This window comes from Rhineura floridana, chromosome 2 (assembly GCF_030035675.1).
Source record: "Rhineura floridana isolate rRhiFlo1 chromosome 2, rRhiFlo1.hap2, whole genome shotgun sequence".
NCBI classification, from domain to species: Eukaryota; Metazoa; Chordata; class Lepidosauria; order Squamata; family Rhineuridae; genus Rhineura; species Rhineura floridana.
Window position 1 is genome coordinate 84,562,572 of NC_084481.1, and position 23,946 is coordinate 84,586,517.

The 23,946-nt window shown below is 42.1% G+C and overlaps 1 protein-coding gene across 5 annotated transcripts in view; it reads right to left on the reverse strand.

Moving 5' to 3' along the window:
* Nucleotides 1–23,946, reverse strand: part of PTPN4 (protein tyrosine phosphatase non-receptor type 4) — a 172,556-nt gene that overhangs the window by 20,269 nt on the left and 128,341 nt on the right. For all 5 annotated transcript variants that reach the window (XM_061609187.1, XM_061609185.1, XM_061609186.1 and 2 more), the window contains 6 exons: nucleotides 23,243–23,333; nucleotides 23,091–23,152; nucleotides 13,974–14,120; nucleotides 7,191–7,319; nucleotides 5,781–5,929; nucleotides 1,784–1,919 (listed from right to left, as the gene is read on the reverse strand). In XM_061609187.1, the coding sequence (XP_061465171.1) occupies nucleotides 1,784–1,919; nucleotides 5,781–5,929; nucleotides 7,191–7,319; nucleotides 13,974–14,120; nucleotides 23,091–23,152; nucleotides 23,243–23,333 (714 nt within the window). The remainder of the gene's footprint in view (nucleotides 1–1,783; nucleotides 1,920–5,780; nucleotides 5,930–7,190; nucleotides 7,320–13,973; nucleotides 14,121–23,090; nucleotides 23,153–23,242; nucleotides 23,334–23,946) is intronic.

A 23,946-nucleotide genomic window follows, 5' to 3' on the forward strand; every position in this document is an offset into this window, starting at 1 on the left:
ATGAAATTTATGAGTATTTATGTCTAAAGGTATTCAGATATACTTTCTATATCATACAGAAAACAGTATTTTGCCTGGTAGCTACCACTCTTACTTCCAGGAAGTTCTAGGTACTTGGACCACAATTCAGTATGTACTTAAGTCCTATACTCTGTTGTGACATCTGTCTTCAAATGAATGGTCTTGCTTAACATCTTTAGATAAGAACACAAAATTAAACAGAAATTCCTTAACTTCACAAATGCCCTCCCCCCTGGATTAGATCTGGAGAAATGCAAGCAGCATTCCACTTATGCAAGCGCGCCAACAGGATTTTCTGGGCCCAGTACAGTAAATGTTGATTGGGCCCTCTGATCCACTTGCAAAAGAAGACACAGATTTGTATATGCTTTGGGTCATATGAAAATTGGTGTCCTCTTTCGCAGGTGGAGGGCCCAAAAATAAATTGGTGATTACACACAAGTGAAGCTTTCCCCATCATTGTCTTTCCATACGAGGAAAGGCTTAACTTGTTGACTTTCTGCCTGCCCCAAAGCTGTTAAAGGCACAAGAATCCTGCTTTCTTCCAATACCAACCCTAAAGCAAAGTCTAGGCTGCAATCCTAAACCCACTTACCCGAGAGTAATCCCCATTAAACACAGAGTCTTACTTCTGAGTAGACATGTATACCATTGTACTCTAATTTAACTGTACAGTGAATTCTTAATGTGTGCCTGATATTTAGCTTTTGCAGATCAGGAGACATGCCGAAGCCTCTTTGCAATTTCTCACATTTTGCATTTGCCATTGGAGTGAGGAGGTTCATTTGAGATCAGGTACTCCCTAGGAGTTATTTTCTGCAAATACTACTACACATTAAGTATGGATAACATCCATCCACACTTTGTGTAGTAGAATTTATAGACCCACCACAGGAAAGATGCATTCTGGTTACTAGAAAAAAAGGAAGGGCAAACTATGGAGATTCCATGGTCTAGAAAATGAGACAGAAGTAGGGAACGTGTACTAAAGGGGATGGGAAAACAACAGTTCTTTAGGGCCCCACAGATTCCTATTGCCTGGTGGCCAAACAACTCACTCATTGGCTCTGATTTCACTCATTGGCTAATAATACTGAAAGGCAGGAACAATCATTTTGTTAAAAATCAATGGGCAGGATCCAGACTTCCCTTCTGCAAACAGAAGGGTGCAAACAGAAGGAAGAAGGATCCAGCAAATGTTCCTGCTGGAGTAGGATGGGGGACCAGTTTTTGCCAATCGCCCCTGCAGCCTCAGACCATCTCCCTTGCTGTTCTGGAGGGTCCCCAAACTACCACAACTTCTGGCTGCATTCGTAGTTTTTAAAAGAGCAATTATTAAAATTACTATAATTTCATTACACAATATAGTAATCTAAATGTGAGAATACTGCTATTCCTGAAATTATAGTTGTTTAACCACAATAACCTTTTTTAAACTTATGAAATAAGGGCTGGTGCAGATGTAATTCTGACTCCTGGCAAACTAGAGAGGGTGAGGGTGGGGAAAAGAGAGAGGTTTAGAGGCATACATTACCTCAATAGCCTGGCTTCCAATTTGAAAACCATGGTTTACAGGAAGCTAATGTTACATCTGCATTGAGTATAAATATCAAAATACTATAGAAATTACAGTCCCACATTAAACACTGCATCTCTCATATACAGAAAATCCTTTGTCATCATACACTGCAATAATACTGCCATTTTAAACAGGCTAGGCATTTGTGTTACTGGACACTGTTCTATTGTATCAATAACTTACAGGAGTTTGGATCATCATAGCCCTTTGATCTCTCATGGTTCTCACAATATCCAAGGGATAAACAGGCTGACTGCACTCAATGAGACACATAGCTGTTTCCATAGTGATAAGAACTCCTGTTCGTCCAATCCCAGCACTGTAAAATAAAAAAGGCTACAAGTTTATCACATTTAATATTTTACCATCAGTCAAAATTTCAAACATTTTCTGAGTTACCTTACTTATAAAGTATCAGAGTTTCCCACTGAAGGATCTTTTTTCATATTAAGGATAGTGGATTTAATGGAAAACAAAAGTTGCTTATTTATAACTGTTCTTTAGGAAACATCCACATCACAGAAATAGGCGAACAGCTGAGCTTGCAGTTGTAAGGAAACCCTTCATGCAGTGCTTTAGAGTAGGGTTAGGCTAACTTAAGGTTAGCCTAGACTTTTTGTGGTGGCTGTGTGTGTTATGTACCTTCAAGTTGATTATGACTTATGGCGACCCTAAGAAACAGCAACCTCCAGGAGCATCTGTTATAAACCACCCTGTTCAGATCTTGTAAGTTCAGGTCTGTGGTTTCCTTGATGGAATCAATCCATCTCGTTTGGTCTTCCTCTTTTTCTACTCCCTTCTGTTTTTCCCAACACTATTGTCTTTCCTAGTGAATCATGTCTTCTCATGGTGTGTCCAAAGTAAGATAACCTCAGTTTCATCATTTTAGTTTCTAGTGATAGTTCTGGTTTAATTTGTTCTAACACTCAATTATTTTTCTTTTTTGTAGTCCATGGTATGCACAAAGCTCTCCTCCAACACCACATTTCAAATGAGTTGACTTTTCTCTTATCTGCTTTTTTCACTCTCCAACTTTCACATCCATACATAGAGATTGGGAATACCATGGTCTGAATGATCCAGACTTTGGTGTTGAGTGATACATCTTTGCATTTGAGGACCTTTTCTAGTTCTCTCATAGCTGCCCTCCCCAGTTCTAGCCTTCTTCTGATTTCTTGACTATTGCCTCCATTTTGGTTAATGACTGTGCCAACTGATATTGATAATCCTTGACAAGTTCAATGTCATTGTCAACTTTAAAGTTACATAAATCTTCTGTTGTCATTACTTTAGTCTTTTTGATGTTCAGCTGTAGTCCTGCTGTTTACTAAAACATGTGATCCACCAACATGTTTAAAATGTAAAGAGCAATTGTACATATTCAAGATCTCTTAACAGTTAAGGAATTCTCAGGAGTTGCACCCGTGTGCAACTCCCCCCCCCATTGGAGAACCATTGAAATGCTAGTGGCAGCTTCTCAATAAAGCACCTTCTGACTCCACCAAGCTTTGCTTGAGAAGATCTTTCTGAGTTTTGATGTGTTACTGTATCCTTATTCTTTGGGCCTTAGTTTGTTCCTCAATCCTTGCTCTCCAGTCCTGATCTCTGGCTTGCTTCACGAACATGCCTTCTAGTTTCCCTTTAGTCCTGACTGGTGGCTTGTCCACTGGCTTCAGGCTCACCTCAGGCTGCTGCCCATGACCAGCTTGGATATCTATAAATAATCTATACTAAGTGATCCTGACTATGCTTTATTGCTTTTGAATACAAGTACCCTCTTGCTAGATCAGAGCATGGTCCACCTATTTTAACCTTCTTTACAAGAATCCTAGCAACTGGAGGTGTACTTTTGGCCCATCCTTGCTTGAGCCTATCTTTCTCTGGGATATTTCAAAGCTTAATAAAGCATTATCACCCAAAGATATCTGCGGAAAAAACCTGAGGGCAGAGTCCCCATCACTTGCTTGCTTCAGAATTCTGCATCGTAGATGATTCTACTTTGTGTTTCTTGCCAAGCGGCCAATTACCCAGATGTTCCTCCACATAAAAACTCATTTTATTAATTTAACACTCAAGTTACAACACACAAACAGGAAGTTTTGTTAGGAGTTGCCATTTGGATATAGGTTATATTTTTTGTCCAGAAGGTGGCATCAAAAAGGGTAGTTTGAAAATGATTTATCATTATATAATGAAGAGAATTACAAAGCAAGAAGGGAACCAAAAGCCATCCAGTCTATTCACCTGCTGAAAGGCAGGGCCATTCATCTACCAGTCTCTACAATAAAATAAATACAGATCAATCTTTACAATTAGACCATGCTGCAAACAGAGAGCAGGTGCACTTCAGAACAAATACCTACTGAAGACACAAGTAAGAAGGCCAAAGAATTCTACAGGGAAAGCTGAAGAATAAAATGTTAAAACACAAACACAAAAGGATTTCTACTGCTCCCATCTTATCTGTGGAAAAAAGACTAATAGGTCAGAGCATAAGCAAAAGCCATCAACAAACATCCATTGTGTTGTTGTACATGTTAAACAACAACATTCAATTCCTAACTGGCAGTTCCTGTTAACCCAAGGTAAGAGGGGAAAGTGACAAGAAGGGACCCTGATCCCCAATAGCCTATAACTAAAGTACTAGAACGGAAATCACAGGACATCTTTGCTAAATTTACCTACTGTTATCTTTACACCCAAAAGGTTTTCTCCACAACTATTCCAAAAACTTCAAAAGTTTATAAGAAAGAATAATTAGCTCAAAGGAGACATGCAAATAAGTTTTTGAATGTTGAAAACCCTCAGTTCTACTTGGTAGTCCAGACTTTCTTGTCCTAACTCTCTCAACAAGGAAGACAAAGTTTCAATATTTCCCACAGCACAATTAAAGCCAATTCCTTAGTTAACAAGAAAAAAAGGAATGTTCATCTAACTTTGAACACAAGTCATTTTTAAAGTATCCATATATTTGGAGAAGAAGGAAAGGTTATGACAAAAGATGAAATATATATAAAAATGGGGAAGCTGAAGAGAAGTTTTGAAGCAAGCATAGGCCCTTGAGATTCTATGCAATTTTTTACCCTGGCTGGTAGCAAACATCCAGGATTAGATAAGAAAAAAAATAGGGCATAATTCCTAGGGTTATCAACCCAGATTGCCATTTCATAGCTCAGAAACAGAATATATAGTTTTCTGAATGAGTACTGCCTTCTAAATAAGGATGATTTTCCAGCTAATTTGCAACACCTATTCTAAACATAGCTATAATTACTTTGTAGGAATACTCTAAAATTTTGATATTTAACAATGGAATGTAAGATTTTATGTGACTTTATCTCAGGCAGATAAAAGGATCACTGTCAGTTAATCAAGAATAATGAAAGGCAACCGACATAGGAAGAGGAGCAAAAGAACCTGGACAAGACAATATGGCTTCCAACAGGAATTTCAATACATTTCATTTTCCAAATGAAACATGACTTGATATTAACTATTTTATACCTCAAACCTTATAGCAAAGTTAAAATACAAAGCTGAACATGAAAAAAACAGAACAAGGATTTAGGAACCAAACTCTAGACTGGCATCTGCTTTTGAGATATTGTACAATGAGAGAATCCAGCAGCTGATCCTTATTTCATATAACTCTTAAAATTGAGCACTAGCCTATTCACCTGTCCTGAGGACAACTGCCTCCATGCAGCTGCTATAAGAATAAAAAAGCCAGAGAAACTAAAGAACAGCTGTCTCGTAGGCTGGAAGAAAGAATAAGGAAGCCATGCATGCAGCTGGTGAAGTGATCCCCTGTATGAAACAATATTACTACATATATTGCTAGCTGGCCCTCTTCTTTAAGACAGTTATTTTTTTTTAGCATCACAATTCCTATGGATGTTTAGTACTGCTTCCTAAGTAAGTTTCCTTCCCAGTCCTAGTACAAAAAGACATTATACTTTTATGAAGCATGAAAACATGTTTCCAGACAATTAGGCAAAGCTATTCTCATTCAAACTCAGAAGGTCAAAGGAAACAGCAAGTAACTGTTTCTTTTAATTTAACAGAAACAAAAAATTAGATACATGGAATTGGAAATGAAGAACACTACAAAGTGAAACAAAGCTATCAGTTAGAACCTTGGGAAAGGACACACAGTGAGTTTTTCCAATGAATTAAATACCTGCAGTGAACAATAACTGGCTCTTCTCTGCCAGCTCTTTTTTTCCTTACGAGACACACAAAATCCAGGAAGTCACTGGAATCATCAGGAACCCCATGATCAGGCCATGCTATGTACTGGATTTGAGTAAGTTGCCGGTTCTCATTTTTCTAGCAAGACAAAAATTGGTCAAACATATTTGAACATTTCAGTGTTTTCCTATAACATGTTTAACTGTCAAAGTAAACCGCCTTTCAGTTTTAAGTTCTTACTTGCACGTCACAAGCTCAGCATTCAGATGTTTTGTGTCAATTAAATGAAGTGCAAAATCATTACAAAGGGATACGATTGGGATTACTTGGTTACCATGGATTTACAGAACAATGGGTCATATGCTGTGTTGATTTCAGGTTAAATGTGAGATAACCCTTCATTAGTACTCTTAAAACAGGCATGGGGAAACCTGTGGCCCTCCAGATGCTGCTGGCTACAGCTCACATCATTCCTGATCGTTGGTGCTACTGGGCAGTAGGAGAGTTGGAGTCCATCATCATCTGAAGGGCCACAGGTTCCCCAACCCTGGCTTTAAAGATATAAAACAGTGACATCTTTTATTGAGCTATCTTAGGTAGATGTAAACATATACAAGATTGTTTCCTCAAGAAAAACACCAATCTACCATTTTTCTTGTTTTTGTCTTGTATCTTTATTTCTATAGGGGTAGCCATATTAGTCTGTTGCAGCAAAAACAACAAAGTCTTGTGGCACCTTTAATGACTTAAGAAATTTATTATGGTGTAAGTGTCATGAACCAGAGTCCACTTCATCGGATGCATGAAGTATGCTCTAGTCTACAAAAGCTAATACTATAATGAATTTGTTAAGACTTTAAACTACCACAAGACTATGTTGTTCTTTTTATGTTTAACACAAATAAGTCTGTGGAGAATCAACAGTTACTAAAGGGCACCAATATTAGCTCTAAGAAAAATTATGAGATAAAATATTCATTACAGTGATAAAAGCTACGCTATAAAGTATTTTTAGTTGTTCTTTGGTATGTTTGTAAATCATACTGAGATTCATGAGAAAGGAGATTCATAAATTCATAAATATATAAAAAGAACATTTATTTGATGACCTAAAACAAAGTATATATGATTGCTAATTAACATATAGCCTTACTGATCTCCCTGCATACCTCCAAGCTCAACACTTTGGATCTAATAGTTTGCAATAAAAACTGGATCTCTGACATTATTACACCGTTGTTTTGAACAAATGGTAAGAAATAATGACACGAGTCATCTCTGCAAGGAGTCTAAAAAGCTAGTCAAAATAATGATGTCACAATGAACTTTTGCAGTGAGATGGTTTTAGTTGTAGAGTTTCACAGAATTTGATAAATTACCATTGAATTGTGTCTCTCACCTCCAGGTTGGACAGTGTCATCTCTCTGAAGACATAAGCAGGATTTCCTTCTTCTGAATGGCAAGTGATCTGGAAATTTCCATATAAAGAGCTTCCACTGGGCTCTGGCCAGTACTGATGGCATTTTACCTAAGGTCAACAGGGTTTTTTTAAAAAAAGTTTCAGCTTAATATTCCTTAATATACTGCATTCTGGCCCTCAGGACATGGTAGAGTCATTGGTGGCCTGCTGTGATGAGTTTGCTGGACACTTCCAGAATAAGATCTTATGCATCCGCCGGGACTTAGACTCCCAGTTTATAGCAGTTGATCCTAATGAGGTGTCCGGAGCACAGTCTTGTCATGTTTTATTGGATGAGTTTCAGTTGGTTCAGCTCGAGGACGTGGACAGGGTGCTTGGACAGGTGCGTGCAACCACTTCGGTACTAGATCCTTGCCCCTCCTGGCTTATAAAAACTAGCAGGGATGGAACAGCTGGTTGGGCCAGGGAAGTGATAAATGCCTCTTTATGAGAGGGAGTGGTCCCTGGCCGTCTGAAAGAGGCGGCAGTGAGACCACTTCTGAAAAAACCTTCCTTGGACCCAGAAAATTTCAACAGCTACAGACCAGTAGCGAATGTTCCATTCCTGGGCAAGATCTTGGAACGAGTGGTTGCTAGCCAGCTCCAGGCGCTGTTGGATGAAACCGATTATCTAGATCCATTTCAATCGGGTTTTAGGCCCCGTTTCGGCACCGAGACAGCCTTGGTCGCCCTGTACGATGACCTATGTCGGGAGAGGGATGGAGGAAGTGTAACTCTGTTGATTCTCCTTGATCTCTCAGTGGCTTTTGATACCATTGACCATGGTATCCTTCTGGAGAGGCTCGCGGAGTTGGGAGTTGGAGGTACTGCTTGGCAGTGGTTCTGCTCCTACTTGGCGGGTCGTCTCCAGAAGGTAGTGCTTGGGGAACACTGCTCGACACCGTGGGTTCTCCAATGTGGAGTCCCACAGGGGTCAGTTCTGTCTCCCATACTTTTCAACATCTACATGAAGCCGTTGGGTGCAGTCATCAGGAGTTTTGGAGTGCATTGCCATCAGTACGCTGATGACACGCAACTCTACTTCTCCTTTTCATCTTCTTCAGGTGAGGCTGTCAATGTGCTGGACCGTTGCCTGGCCATGATAATGGATGAGAGTTAACAAACTGAGGCTCAATCCAGACAAGACTGAGATGCTGCTGGTGCGTGGTTTCTCTGATCAGGTGGTGGATATACACCCTGTCCTGGACGGGGTTACACTCCCCCTAAAGGAACGGGTTCATAGTCTGGGAGTCTTTTTAGATCCTTCCCTGTCACTTGAGGCTCAAGTAGCCTCGGTGGCACGGAACGCGTTCTACCAACTTCGGTTGGTAGCCCAGCTACGTCCCTACTTGACCAGAGAGGACCTCACATCAGTTGTACATGCTCTGGTAACCTCGCGATTGGATTACTGCAATGCGCTCTACATAGGGCTGCCTCTGAAGACAGTTCGGAAGCTACAGCTCATGCAAAACGTGGCGGCCAGACTGATAACGTGGACCAAGCGGTCCGAACATATAACACCTGTTCTGGCTCGCTTGCACTGGCTTCCAATATGCTTCCGGGCCAGATTCAAAGTGCTGGTTTTAACCTATAAAGCCTTATACTGCATGGGACCACAGTACCTGCTGGAACGCCTCTCCCGATATGAACCTGCCCGTACACTACGTTCTACATCGAAGGCCCTCCTCCGAGTTCCGACTCATAGAGAAGCTCGGAGGGTGGTAACAAGAACTAGGGCCTTCGCGGTGGTGGCCCCCGAACTGTGGAACAGTCTCCGCTTGGCGCCGACGTTACTATCTTTTCGGCGCCAAGTCAAAGCCTTCCTCTTTTCCAAGGCATTTTAATTTAATTTAATCTAGTTTTAACATGTGCTGTAACTGTTTTTAGTTTTTTACTCTCTTATATTTGTGTTGTACTTTATTATGGGATTTTATTGTATATTTTTGTATTTCTTTGTTGTGCACCGCCCAGAGAGCTATGCTAGTGGGGCGGTATAAAAATTTAATAAATAAATAAATAAATAAATAATTCCAAGTTACATTTTGCTTAATTTCTTATATCTACTTCTGACTGCTATCTGAAACATACATAAGATAATTAACTTCTTGTACAACTGTAACAAGAAAACACTCCAATGGCTAATAGTCATTTTCTAAACTGTCAAATGAAGATTTCAGCTAGAAAACTTTCTTTGTTCATATAATTTACAGCACAAGATAGATACTGGTATTGTAAGTGCAAGGGGCCCTAAGGAGATATATGTCTGGTGATTTAAAATTATAAGCAATTTTACAGTTTAATCTATTACAACACTCAAAATATTTCCAGAATTTGCAGAGGCTTAGGAGTTTCTTCTGCTTTACAGGACTGAAAGATCTGAGAGATTCATTAAAAATTCACTGCATAAACTTACAGTACAATAATATACATGCTTTCTCAGAAGTAAGTCTTTGTGTTTAATGGGCTTACTTCCAGGTAAGTGGGTACAAAATGGCAGCCTAGCTATACGTTTAGGGTTGGCATTGGGAAAAAATGGGGTTCTTGTGCCTTTCGCTATATAGCAGGCAGAAATTCAACCAGTCAAGCCTTTTTCTAGTATGGAATTACAATTATGGGAAAAACTTCACCATGACTACTTTAATTTTGTGTTATGCCATTCCTTCATGGCAGCCATTTTGAGACTGGTACCCCCAGCACTTTCTCAAAACTTGAAATGTGCCCTCTGGTCCAAAAAGGTTGGCGGTTCCTGGTTTATTGGCTCTCATCCAGTCTGTTACAGAGGCAAGACAGTGGTCTAGCACATCCACTGCAACACCTGCATCTGGAAAGGAGAAGTAGAGCTGTGTGGTCAGTATATTGCTGACAACATACTCCAAAATTCCAGATGACCCCACTCAGTGGTTTCATTTAGATGTTAAACATCATGGCAGATAAAACTCAACCCAATAATGAAGGTTCCATGGGGCTGAACAATACTCAAACTCCACCCTCTGTAAATAACCATGCAAATAGAATCAGAACCACCGCAGAGAAGTGCTGCCCACTCCCAACTCAGACAGCCGCTCCAGAAGAATATCATGGCCAATGGTATTGAAAGCCAATGAGAGCTCAAGAAGAATTAACAGGGGCATACTCCCCCTGCCTCAGGTCCTAATACAGGGTGACCAAGTCAGTTTCCATGCCAAACCCAGACCTAAACCCCAATTGAAGTGTATTTATAAAATTGGTTGTATCCAAGAAAGCCTGGATCTGGCTCACAACCACCCACTCAAGAACTCTGCCCAAGAAGGAGACACTGGTGACCAGTTGATCATTTAGATTTTCTGAATCCAGAGAGGGTTTCTTAAGGTGTGGTCTTACTACTGCCTCCTTTAACCCCGTCTTGTAGGGAGGCATTAAGCTGTCCCGCCTGCTAGTTTTTACAAGCAATGAGAGGCAAGAGCACAGGGGGTCACTTAGACTGAACCAAGCACCTCGTCCATCTCCTCCAGCCTCACTAACAGACACGGATTCAACATAACAGAACTAGATAAGTGTTCTTATCTTAAAGTGAATCTTAAGATTCATCTGCTTCAAGAGTCAAGGTCCCGGTGAATGCAAGTGATTTTATTCCTCAAAATGCATGCGAACAAGTCACAGCCAGCCACTGTCAGTTCTACCATCTCCTTCAGGCCAGACTGTAAAATGCTTTGTACTACCTGAAAAACATCTGTACAACATAATGGGGATGCAATGGAAGCAGCAAAGTACGTCTTCTTTCCCATCTTCACTGTCACTGGGTAGGCTCAATAATGAGCACTCACCAGTGTTCAAATGCATTCATCTGGAGTTTTCCACCATTTGTATTCAAGCTGTCTACAAGCTTGTTTTATCGCCTGCCTCCTGGGTATAGACCAGAGTATAAGCAAGTTCTATAAAGCGAGAGAGGCCACTCAGGGTTGACAGTGTAAATTACGTAGGCCATTCACATATTTCACAAATCAGCCAGGGCTATGGTAGGAATGCCAGTCATATCAGCTGGAAAAACCCAAGAGCCATCTGGAAACCAACTGAATCCCTCAGGTCTCCTATCTCTGCGGAGAGGAAAAACTGCTGAAAGCCTAAATCTCACCACATCACCATGACAAGGAACTGATGTTTTCACCAATTCTGAGATTACTCTCTTCCTGTCCAGTTGAGAAAACCAGATCCAGAGTTGGGCCAATGACATGTTGGGCCAGCCCCATTAGTCCTGAGACATCCCAGAATTAATGGTCTTAGCATGGATGTCCTCCGTGCCAACAGTTTGGGATTCCTCAATACCATCTCTGTCAGCTCAGGAAGGGAGACTGCTTGGCAGCAAGGCAGACAAATTAAGCAGCAATTCTCTCAAGTTTAATAGCACATATATTAACATGTATGCTTTCAATCCTGTTTGTGTTTCTGCAATCTTAAGTGTAATCCACAAGTGCTGAATTGCAACACTTATTAATGTTTTATTTTTACTGTATTGGTAATGCACTTACAGCCTCCCAAAACATGATTTTTAAAACTAATGTCCATTGATTTCAATGGGTCTACTCCAAATATGACTTACTTAGATATCAAACCCTCAAAACAAGATCAGAGAGAGACAAAAGCCACAATAGCTCCCAGTTCTCTCCAAAAGCTATTAAAAATAGGCCACCTTTACCATATTTCTAAATGTCATGAGAAAACTACCTAACACAGTTCTTAGGGAAGGGAATTCCAGAGACAGGGTGTCTATGTCACTATTGAAAATGCATGAGATCGTCAACTGTAAACATGCTTTCTGAAAGACAGAATGGAAAGCAAAGCCTCGTTTGATTATCTTAAGGTACAAGGAGTAGATACCTTAAAGCCTTAAACAACTTGGGTGCAGGGTAATACCAGTACTTTGAGCCCACAAACAAATTGGTAATTAACACAGCACAAGGCTAGGTGTGATTTTGAACCCTTTGTATAATTTTCAAGAGCATAACTGCCACATTTTATAACAACTGAAGATTCAGGATGCTCTTCGAAGGTAAGGTGTAGGTGTTGAAGTAATAACCTATTTATTGAAGTTTGAAGATCTTTAATTCTGTATTTAAGCAATGTAGATGAAACTGACTAACTGAAATTTATAAACAACAATCTAGGGTGTTTTTCAGATCCTTTAGATTTCCATAAAAATCCACCCAGTGGTACAATCACGTTCTTGGACGTTAATAAATTTAATACTAAAGTTTGTGTGTGTGTGTGGAAAACAGAGTTTGGCCAGAAATACCACTTACCATGAATAATAATATACTAGCTATCACTAAGATAATTACTCTTGTATTTGAGGGGGGAAAGGGGAGGTCTTAAGAGTTTTCTTGTGCCATCAGCTCCTAAATGGATCATCAATTAGCTTGAGAAAACTGTTTTTTATTTCATAACATTTACTTAAGTACTTTAAAATTTGTAAACCATCTTGAGTGCCTTACCAGAAAGATAGTATGTAAATACAATAAAATAAATACATTTACAATATATGTTCCACTAAAAAATCTTATCTAAACTTGGACTGCTAGAGTCATTAAATAGGGACTCTCTCAGCACAACCAAGTTTTTCTTTCCAGTTCACTTGGCAGATACTAGTACAGCTTAGTCTATGAATAGTGTTGTCCTTTGAACTGGATTGACAATCCTCTTGAATAATCTTGCCACAGCAGTGAAAGTTTCTAAAGGTAGATTTGTGCATGCCTCTCAGAGATGTGAGAATAAGGCTATTATTATATATGAGCATGTTAACATATTATCAGATTTTATTTTCAGTAGGGACTTATACCAGATCACCATAGTTCTAGCTATAAGATCTGATCTATATTTTGTATACTGATCTTAAAACAGACTGCATTTCAGTTGCCCATGCTTTAGCTTTTCCAATTAAAAAAGGATTTACCATTGTAGGTGCCAAAATTTAGCCAGGTAGGGTATTTTCCTGATGCATTTCTTTAAAATTATAATTTTAATACCTTGGAAATATAGGGTTGTATCCAACAAAGTTGTCCCATTAGCACAAGGATTTCTGCTTGTGCCAGTGGAACTTCCCCACGCCCCATTAATCTGTTACAGAGAGTTGAAGAGACTTCCAGAATAAATTGGGGACGTGTGGGGGGAGAAGAGGAAGGGGAAATTCCATTGCACATGTGAGATAGCTTTCTTGGATATAACCCATGATTAATACTGAACCCAAGCACCACCCTAATAGCATATGAATACAAATACAGCTATAAGGCAAAGTTATTCACTTGCACTGGGTAGGGATGGAGAAATGTTAATTTTGGCTATTCACAGTTCTTCATTTTTCTAAGTTTATGTTCAGTTCACTCTATTTGAAATTTTGTTTTGTAAATTACTTTTATTAAAAAAATCAGCATAAATTCATATAATGCATTTTTGTGCACATTTCTCCTAATATATGGATTTTTTCTTACACAATTTTTTCTTACAGAAATTTACATTTCTTTGCAAGCAACGTCTCCCAATATAATTATATTTTTGTATGCTTGTTTGATTGGAGAACTGGATCACAAAATTTGGAGAAATGTAAATTTTGAATAATAGTTGCATTTCAGTTCACCTATTGGTTCAGGAAATAGGTAGGTTCAGGTTAAAACATGAGCCAAACAAATTTCTTCCCTGTGCACAGCATTCCATTTATTAGTGTTTATGAGTTAAAATTACAGACTAACTTACTCTTCCCCGTTCCACTTGAGTGGTTAACATTACAACCATAGATGAGCCTTGTTCCCAAGTCATTTGCCAAAAATCAGGGCAAGTGTTTGGTAAAGGACCCTGGCAAGCAATGTATTTATTTATTATACTGGAAGAAGGGATTTCCATCTGAAAGTAAAATAAAATTGCAGAATATGTTTAGTAACTTCACAACTTTGTGCGTGCTTGGTTAATCTCAATTGGCTAGTAAACTGAATTACTGCATAATTAACTATCATCAGCTACCATAAAAACTTGTGACCAAATATTAATGTCATCCCCCCCCAACTATTACAAAAAGTAATCTATAATCCAGTAGTGTAGTGGCAAATTTGGACGTGCAGGGTGCCTTCATGATAGTCATACTATGCCCGCTTCTAAGATTATACAATAAAAATAAGCTTTCAGTCTCCATGATGGATAACTTGAGTTGTTTGTATACCAGGAATCCCTGGGGTCCTAAAGAGCTGCTGTTTTCCCTTGGCTAGTGGCATCTGTTTGCTTGTAACCTCCATTTGACATCAGGTGCTCCTTGTAAGTTATTTTCTGCAGATTCTACTACACAGTAAATGTGGATGGATTAGCATGAAAGGGAAAGTGTGTGGTCTTCTCAATGGCTGATTCACCCCCTTCTACTCTGATTGGCTCTAATCAGCATGAAAGGACAAGGAGCCAAGTGAGAAAACTGTTCTCAGTAGCTAACATCTCCGCTTTCGTGCTGATTGGTTCATAGGACACTGGAGATATAGGGCTTGACTGGGCCCTGGCTGCCAAAAAAGTAACATGACTCATCATAACGTGACAGGACTACACCACTGAAAATGACTAGGGATTGTATTTGGGGTCACTCATATACAACTGGGCATCTCTCCTATTTTAAATGGAAGTCCGTTCAAAGCCTTTTTAAGACCCATGGGAACCGCTGGTCTCACCTGAAAAGTGGTTTTCCCAGGTATCATACCATCAGGTGGGTAATTGCGCCACCTAGCGTCCAAAGGCAGGAATGCATGAGAGTCAAGATATCGGCTTCCAACCTGACCCCATTCCATTCCAGATTAACTGTATGCTGGATCCACACATCTCTCCACAGACAGAACACTCTCAGCCGGACATTAATATAAAGAGGCAAACAGTAATAAAAGGAGCAGCAAACACAGTAAAACACAGCTTGACTCCGTACAGAAAATATGCACAAACAGTGAACAACTGTAAATCCAGCAAGAACAGCCTTAGCAGTAAATGTAATATAATTTAAAATAAACTGTATTTATTTGAAACAAGTGGAAGAGTTATTAAACAATGGACAAAATTAACACCAGAAAAAGCTAGGCAGCCCCCTCAACAGGGAGGTCCCTGATGGTATAATACCTGGGAAAACCACCTTTCAGGTGAGACCAACAGTCTGTTTTCCCCATGTAGCATACCATCAGGTGGGATGTACCAAAGCAGTCCCACTAGGGTGGGCCCAGGCTGCCTAAGATGATGATGATATCTGTTGTAGAACTCGCCTCCAAAATGAGGCATGTGCCGAAGTGTAACAATCTACCTTATAGTGTCTAATAAAGGAATTTGGTGTGGACCACACAGCAGCCTTACAAATATCTGCAATGGGTGCATTGGTTGCAAAGGCAGCCATAGTGGCAGGCAACCTCGTAGAATGGGCTGTGATGTTCTGAGGCAATGGTATCCACAGAGACTCATAGGCCAGGGTAATGCAAGCCTGCAGCCAACGAGACAGCATTGAACTGGTGACCTTTTTTCCCAATGTCCTCGGATGAAATGAGACGAAAAGAGACTCAGACAGATGAATGTGTTGGAGAATTCTTTCTCCATTGGGATCTTTTACTGGGGGTCCTTAAAAAAAATATTTGAGGACACAGGCTTGAAGCAAAAAGGTAGGTGTTTATTGTTTACAAGCATATGCATATGCACATGCAGGGTCAGCCCCCCAGAAACATCCAGGAGAGACTGCACTGAAGCACTGTGTGCAAGCTCTTTTATAGAGTAGTTACAGCATGTGACAAGGATTTCACCAATATCATGAGTTCCTACCCACCCAACATCACAGTTCCTCCTCTCTACAATTGTTCCAAACCAATCAGAAAGTATTAGGTAACTCCAGTGGTGATTCCAAGATTCTGTCAATCTCATTCACGTCTCCATTGTCCTACTTTCTTTCAAGACTAATGAATTTTGGGACTAGTTGGAACAATTACTATTGTGAATATGTTTTCAAGCATACTTGGTACATTCCATATGCCGTTGTTTCCTGATCAGTCAGGCTGACCCAGGTACACCTGAAAATATTTGGACAAGTTCCCTGAGTTAAGTTTGCCTCAACTCAGGGTGTTTGGAAATATATGAGCACCCCCAGTTCTATTCCTTTGCCATAGGGATTCTTATGTCCTTATACTTTCTCAGAAATCCCATTGCCTTACTTATGAAATACAGAATTCATAAAAGATTTTGTTTAAACCCCTGAGCTACATTGTGAAACCACACAGACAAAAGAAAACTGGGTGACTCTGGCTAACTAGTATCTTTCAGACTCAGAAATATATAGAGGAGGCAGGCCACCCCCTCTTTCTTAATGAAAACACCACCTTTTTCTTAATGAAAACACACTTATAAAGTTGTAAAATCATTGTAAAATCTCACTATTGCTCTTCATTAAAGATTTTTCCCCTAGGTGGCATTATATCTTTACCAAAGAATCAAATATTGGCAATTCCTACTTATTACATCAATCACAGCTTCTCTCACAATTTAAACGCTCCTTGATTCCAAACAATAGAGTAATCAATTCTCTGTCAATCAAGCACTGGCCAGGTCTTGGCACCGGCTGAATTTGGCAAGGAAACAGGAGATTGCTGTGACCTGTTGCCATTGCAACAGGCTTTGCTTACAGCTCTGAATTAAATGCTAAGATTCAGGATTCTCTGACAGCCTGAATCTCAGGGGCCTAATAGGCCTGAAGTTCAATGCTTAACTCTTTATGATTTAAAAAAAAATATGCCTTCTTAATATCTATGATTATATATGTGTGGATATATAAAATTCCCCATTAAATGTCCCAGGTCCTGGTCAAGTAGGCTTTCAGGGCTCTGTGTACATCCAGGGAGTGCCAGGCCTTCTCGAGGGGATGAATCAGCTGAGGGCAAAAGGAAGGCAAGACAATATCCTGACTGCAGTGAAAGGAAGAAAGAAACCTTAGGTCGAAAAGCTGGATCTGGATGCAAGATCACAGAGTCCTTGTGGAAGACACACAGTTCGCGGGCAATGGACAAAGCTGCCAGATCCAATATCCTCCAGCCTGAAGTAACTGCTACGAGAAACAGGACTTTGTATGAGAGCAAATGTAACGATGCAGACTTAAGAGGCTCAAAAGGAGGACACTGCAATGCCTGAAGGACTTTTGGGAGGCTCCAAGAAGGAAAACAATGAAATACAGACAGTGAGAGAATAGAAGCCCCCCTCAAGAAATGCTTGACCAAGGGGTGTGTTCCAAGAGCAGGCTGGTCAGATCATGTGGACAATATGGATGAGATCGCTGAGGCCTGCCTGTGCAGAGTATTAGGCTTCAGACCTATTGAGAGACCTGCCTGAAGAAAATCAAGTAGGTGATTAACCCGTAGCCCTGGAGGGATGGATTTGCTGTTTAAAACACTATGCAGCAGAAGCTGGCCACATGGCTTGATATATGCGGACCATGGAAGGCCTTCTAGAGGCAAAAATAGTAGCCACAACATCCTTAGAGAACCTCAAATGCCTCAAGTAAGACCGCTCAACACCCAGGCTGTCAGACTCAGCCAGCCAGGGTTCAGATGGCGAACTGGGCCCTGAGATAGCAGGTCTGATGACAATGGTAGATGCCATGGTTCCTGGGTCGAGAGAGCCAGCAGATCTGAAAACCATGGCATGCGTGTCCAGGAGAACAATTCGAGCACATTCCTGACAAATCTTTCTGATCACGCGTTCCAGTAGCAGAACTGGAGGAGAAGGCATAGAGTATTCCTCTTGGCCAAGGAGTTGACAATGCATCGGTTGCTTTGGTGCCCTGTTGATGATATCAGACGAAGAACCTCAGAAGTTGGGCATTTTGAGATGAAGTGAAGAAATCAGGGTGAAGGGACCGAATCGACAGTGCAACATCGGTCAGATGCAGCTTTTGATGAAAGTGGAGGAGGACCAGGCGTACTGCTCGCAACTCCAGCAAATTTATGTTGAGGCATTGCTCGGAGGCTGTCCACTGGCCCTGAAAGAAGAGGGAACTGCAATGGGCACTCCACCCCAGGAGACTGGTATCAGTCGTGATCAGAATCCTCTCGGGTTCTCTTAAAGGAGTTCCTTTCTGCAGGTTTCTGGCCACCGTCCACTAACAAAATGATGTTCTCAGTTGAGGTGAAAGGTGTACCCTCCTGTGTCTGGAATTGGCAGTGTCCAGCTGAAAAGGTAGCAAAGCCCACTGGAGTGGTCGGGTATGGTGTAGAGCCCAAGGGACAATGTGCACCGCCCAGAGAGCTACGGCTATTGGGCGGTATAGAAATATAATAAATAAATAAATAAATATGAGGAGTCCCACGGCCTTGGCTAGAATCAACACATCCTCCATCCTTCTAGTCACCAGATGGCGAGCAGTGTGAATGGTGGCAGTTATTCTCTCTGGGGACAGAAACACCTTACACAAGTTGTGTCCAAAATGGCACCCAGGTGCTGAAGATGCTGTGTCAGAATCAGGTGGCTCTTCTCTAAGTTCATGAGAAAGCCGTGGTCCCTCAAGGTACAGAGAGTGAGACTTACGTGGATGGATGCCCGAGACATGGAGTATGGAGGTTGTCCAGGTAGAGGTAGATGTGGATCCCCTGGAGCTGAAGAGCAACCATCAATTTTGTGAACACCCTCAGAGCCAACAAGAGACCAAACAGGAGGGCCCAATACTGGAAGTGAGCCCAGTCGTACGTACACCTCAGGAATTGTCAATGGTTTGGCCAGATGGGAACATGCAGGTAGGCTTCCTTCAAATCTATAGAAGCCAAGAAGTTCCCCTCCTGAGGTGCCTCCACAATGAACACCAGGGACTCCATCTTGAAATGCCGATGCCTGACAAAGGTGTTGAGAAATTTGAGATCCAGGATTACCCTCCATGAAAAATCTTTTTTGGGCATTGCGAAGTGAATGGAGTAGACACCTGAATAAAATTTGGCAGGATCCACCTGCTCTATTGCGACTATAGACAGCAGGTAGATTATGGCCTCTTTCATCACTGCCTGCCTCTTGGGAGAGGCAGAGAGGGAGGATGGTAGGAACCTTTGAGAAGGATACTCCCAGAACTCTATTGAGTAACCTGGAGTCACAGTATCTTGCACCCATGCATCCATTGTTACGCGTCTCCAAGCTCAGGCAAAATGCAGACGTCTACCACCTACTGGAATGGTGTCAGTATCGGTGCCGCTCATGCCCTCCATGGCCAGCAGGTGGAGTATGCCTCTGGTGTCTGGAGAACTGATTCTGGTTGTGGCCGAAGGATCGCTGTCCATTCCCAGCAGCTTCTTGAAGACCAAAAATCGCAGCCCCTACCTATGGGCTGTGAAGCCTGAAAGGACTGCTGGTATGGATAAGATGACAATCTGTGAGCAGCTCTGCAGTTGTCTCATTTAGTAATGGCTAACATGGGCTTCTTCTCCTTGGAGCCGACGAGCGCCGCCTTGAGGGCCTCATCCCCAAACAAGAGGAAGCCAGAGTAGGGGGCTATGGCAAGGTTGATACGAGCGGTGTTGTCAGCATCCCAGTGGCATAGCCAAAGGGTGTGGCAAGCTACCACCCCTAGCGGCAAATTGCATTACATCAGGCAATGCATCTACCACAAATGCTGAGACCTTGTGTAGCTTGACTAGGGTCCTGCGTAAACTAGCCTGTTCAGGCTCTAGGTTGTTGGGTAATTCATCAAGCCACATCACTGAGGCTCTGGTAATTAGGGAAGCCACGCAGGAAGCTTGAACTGCATACACCGAAACGTTGTGGGTTCTTTGAAGAGCGAAGTCCAACCGCTGCTCAGATGGTCTTTGAATTGCGAATCACCTTCCTTGGGAAGATCTGGAAACAAGAGTGGAGATGGGCCCATCCACTGAAGAAACTTTCAAAAAATTCATGAAGTCAGGGTCTAGTGAATAAAACTTGTTAGCAAATGCTGTCACACAACATGCCTGAAGAGTGTGACCCCATTCTTCCGTCTTTTTATTGAGAGGGTCAGGCACTGTGAAGGAATGAACTGACAACGTGGGAGCTTTCAATACTTTCTCTTCCTTGACTAGAGCCGATGAGAGTTCAACTACTGGCCCATCAAGTCCCAAAGTACATAAGGATTTGAGGAATAAGGCAAGATAATCTGAAGAGTCAGACGATGCGAGCTCTGCTCCTCTCCTTCCGACTCCACTCCACTTCCTCACCCTCTGGGGTGATGAAGCGATTGAGTGGATCATCCTCATCCTCAAGGGAATGTCGGACCCTGCCTCCAGAGGAGTCAAAGGGATTAGGAGACAAGGCCCATTGCTGCTCCGGAAAAACCGGATGTTTGATTCAAGAGCAGACTTTGCAAGGGGGTCACAAATGCCAGAGGATCCAAGGGCAACTGAGGCTGTGGTAAAGCTGTGGAAGGTCCCGGCTGCTCATGTGTGGGGGTCTGGGCTTGTGAGAGAAAATCTCCCTGCCAAGGAGGCACCACTGGCGGCTGGTCTGGGAAGGCTTCAGATTCTTCCTCTGAAGACTGAGCAGACAAATGGAAAGTGGCTTCCAGTGTCTGGTGACTGTTGACAGAAACACTTCATGAAGACGTAAGACTGATATAATGAGATTGTTAGCCATCTGTTTAGCAGAAAGAAGTGACTTCTTGGTACATTTGTAGGGGGGCATGTTTGGATGACTTGGCCTTAGGCATGGCCCGAGTTGATGGTGGCTGCGAAGGGACTAGCGGCTGCACATCACCAATGAGTTGTGGTTCTGTACTTGATTCTCTAGGTGCAGCGGAAGATAGCTCAGCCATGGTAAACATGCACAGGGGAGTGGTATCAGGCAAGATATAAATAGTCAAATCATGTCACACATGCACAGACTTCAAGGTGCAGTGGAAAACCAATCAACACACACAGAGGTAGAGGGGTGTAGTGGATTGAGGGAGGCCAGTAGAAACACACCCACAGTAGACGGAAGTGCAGTATGACCTCAAAGCAGCCAACTCCTTTTTTCATTCTTCTTTCAGCACATGCACAAGTAGAGGGGTGCAAAGGATTGAGGGAGGCCAGCAGAACACGCCCACAGTAGAGGGGAGTGGTATAACCTCAAAGCAGCCAACACCTTCCTTTCTCCTCTTCTTTCTTCCCTTATTTTATTTTTGTAAAATGAAATGGAAATGGGCTGCCTTCAAGTCACTTCTGACTTATGGTGACCCTATGAATAGGGTTTTCATGGTAAGCGGTATTCAGAGGGGGTTTACCATTGCCTTCCTCTGGCTGAGAGGCAGTGACTGGCCCAAGTCACCCAGTGAGCTTCATGGCTGTGTGGGGATTCAAACCCTGGTCTCCCAGGTCGTAGTCCAACACTCTAACCACCATACCACACTGGCTCTCTTTTGTAAAATATATACTCCTTAATACTCTTCCCTCTTTATTACTTCTGTGTTGTCTCCGTTTCAATGTTTGTCCCTTTAAATTGCTTATTACTTCTGCAGTTTCCACTCTATTGCTTGTCCCAGGAGGAGGCCAGGGACAGATAGGTACTAGTGACAGACAGGCACTGGGGGAGAAGAGAAAAGGTGGGGAAATGACAGCCAAAAATGGCAGGTGGAGGAAAGAGTGGGGAAAAAACAACACAAAATGGTGGTTCTATAGCACCTATGAAGAAGAAGACAGGGCAAAAAATGGCAGGAACTGCAAAATGGCAGCTCTGTAGCGCCTATGAGGGAGAGGACATGCAATGGCGGGAGCCCCCTCAGCAGCATGGACAATTATTAGAAGGCAGTCTGGGGAGGAAGAAGGGAAGCTGTCACTTGCAAGAGTGGTGGGCGGCAGGCAGGAGAGGAAGCCAAAGCTGTAAGCTCTGAAGCAGGCAGGAGCCACTGCTTCAAAAGGGCAGTGAGCAGGAGATGGAGCCACAGCCACGAGGTCTGAAGCAGGAGGGAGCCGCCGCCACAAAAGGGCGATGGGCAGGAAATGGAGGAAGCTGCTGCTGTGAAAGGGCAGCGGGCAGGAGATGGAGCCGCAGCCATGAGCTCCAAAGCAGGCGGGAGCCACCACCACGAAAGAATGGTGGACAGGAGATGGAGCTGCAGCCGCAGGCAGATGAAGCCACAGCTGCAAACTCCAAAGCATGCGGGAGCCACTGCCGCAAAGGGAAGACAGGCAGAAAGAGGATAGTTGAAGCTGGAGCCATAACCACAAGCTTCAACCAAAGGGGAAGAGCTTGGCCAGTGACAGTTGGAGCCACAGGAAATGGGGAGGGGGGAACAGGACAGAAAGGCAGTCAGTCCACCAAACTTCAGCCCCTGTAAAAGGCCACCCCAAGTAGCAACCCCAGAAAAAGGAACAGAAAGAGAAGCCCTTACCAGAGAAAAAATGATATTTTTTAAAAAAGAAACAGAGAAGACTAGAAAAATAGCACACTAAACAGAAGAGAAAAAAATAAGAGCAAGACAAGGCAATGATAAAGAACAGACTCACTGACAGGGAGCAAAGGCTAAAGAATCCCCATAGGACAAAGGCAGGAATGGAATGCAATGGGGTCAAGCCGGAAGGAACAGCCACAGACTTGACTCTCGTGCATTCCTGTCTTTGGACACTAGGCGGCGCTTCTACCCACCTGATGGTATGCTACCTGGGGAAAAGAAATTGTCACAAAAGCTCTTTAACTTTTCTGTTCCCAGCACATATGTAGAACTACGTGTACAGGATTCTCCCCATCAATATTAGAACTGTGGTAACCAACTAGCATATATCTAAGCAATTTCAAATGACATTTTAAAATGTAGCTTTTAAATCCAAAAGGCTATTTTTTCACTGTCAATGCTACAACATGGAATTTACATAAAAAAACTAATCTCCAACTCACATTTATATAATTTGCATTGATGTAATCATCATTACTCTTTAAAATAACCCGTGTAGCATCATCTGGAAAAAAAAAGATAATAAAAACTTATGTAAAATTATCTAAATGGTAAATGATGAAATGTGTTAACTCACATCTATGCAAGCACTTACAAGGCGAAATGTCTCTGTATCTATTTTTGGAAATGTTTTGAGGTAATTTGGCACAAGACATTGTCATCCCAGGTTTCTTCCTATAAAGTTGCTAAACAGAAACAAAAATGTCAAGACAGCAACAAACGGAATCTGAGTAATCGTGAGACATGGCATACAAAAAAGTACATTTATCATGAACACACTTTTTTCTGCTTGCAAACATGATTCTAAATAAAATGTACCTGATGCATTCAATCATCTGTTATCAGGTGACTGACAAGATGGGCAAGTAGGCCTACAGGGGTTGGAGGAGACACCTGCTAGCAAAGCAGCACCCAGCAAGATCAAACTCTCAGTTTACCTATTGACGAGTGGAGACTTCAAACCTGCTCTCTGTAGCAGACTGAGCAGGATTTAACCTTGCTAATCAGCAGATGAGTGAGGAGTTAAATTCTGCTGCTTTGGCTTTATTCCCTATGGGGAACTGGTAGGTGCAGCAAATGCAGAATTGAACCCCATCCCTCTGCCCATCAGCTGACATCACCTGCCCATCAAGAGTGCCGTCAGCTGATTGACAGGTGCTGAAATTTTGGGGAAATGGCCTTGTGGGCCAATCTAGGCCCATAGGCTGGAGGTTCCCCATCCCTGCCATTGGAGAACCTTCACCAATCTGGTGCTCTCCAGATGTTTTGGACTATAACCCTATCAGTCTCAGCCAACAC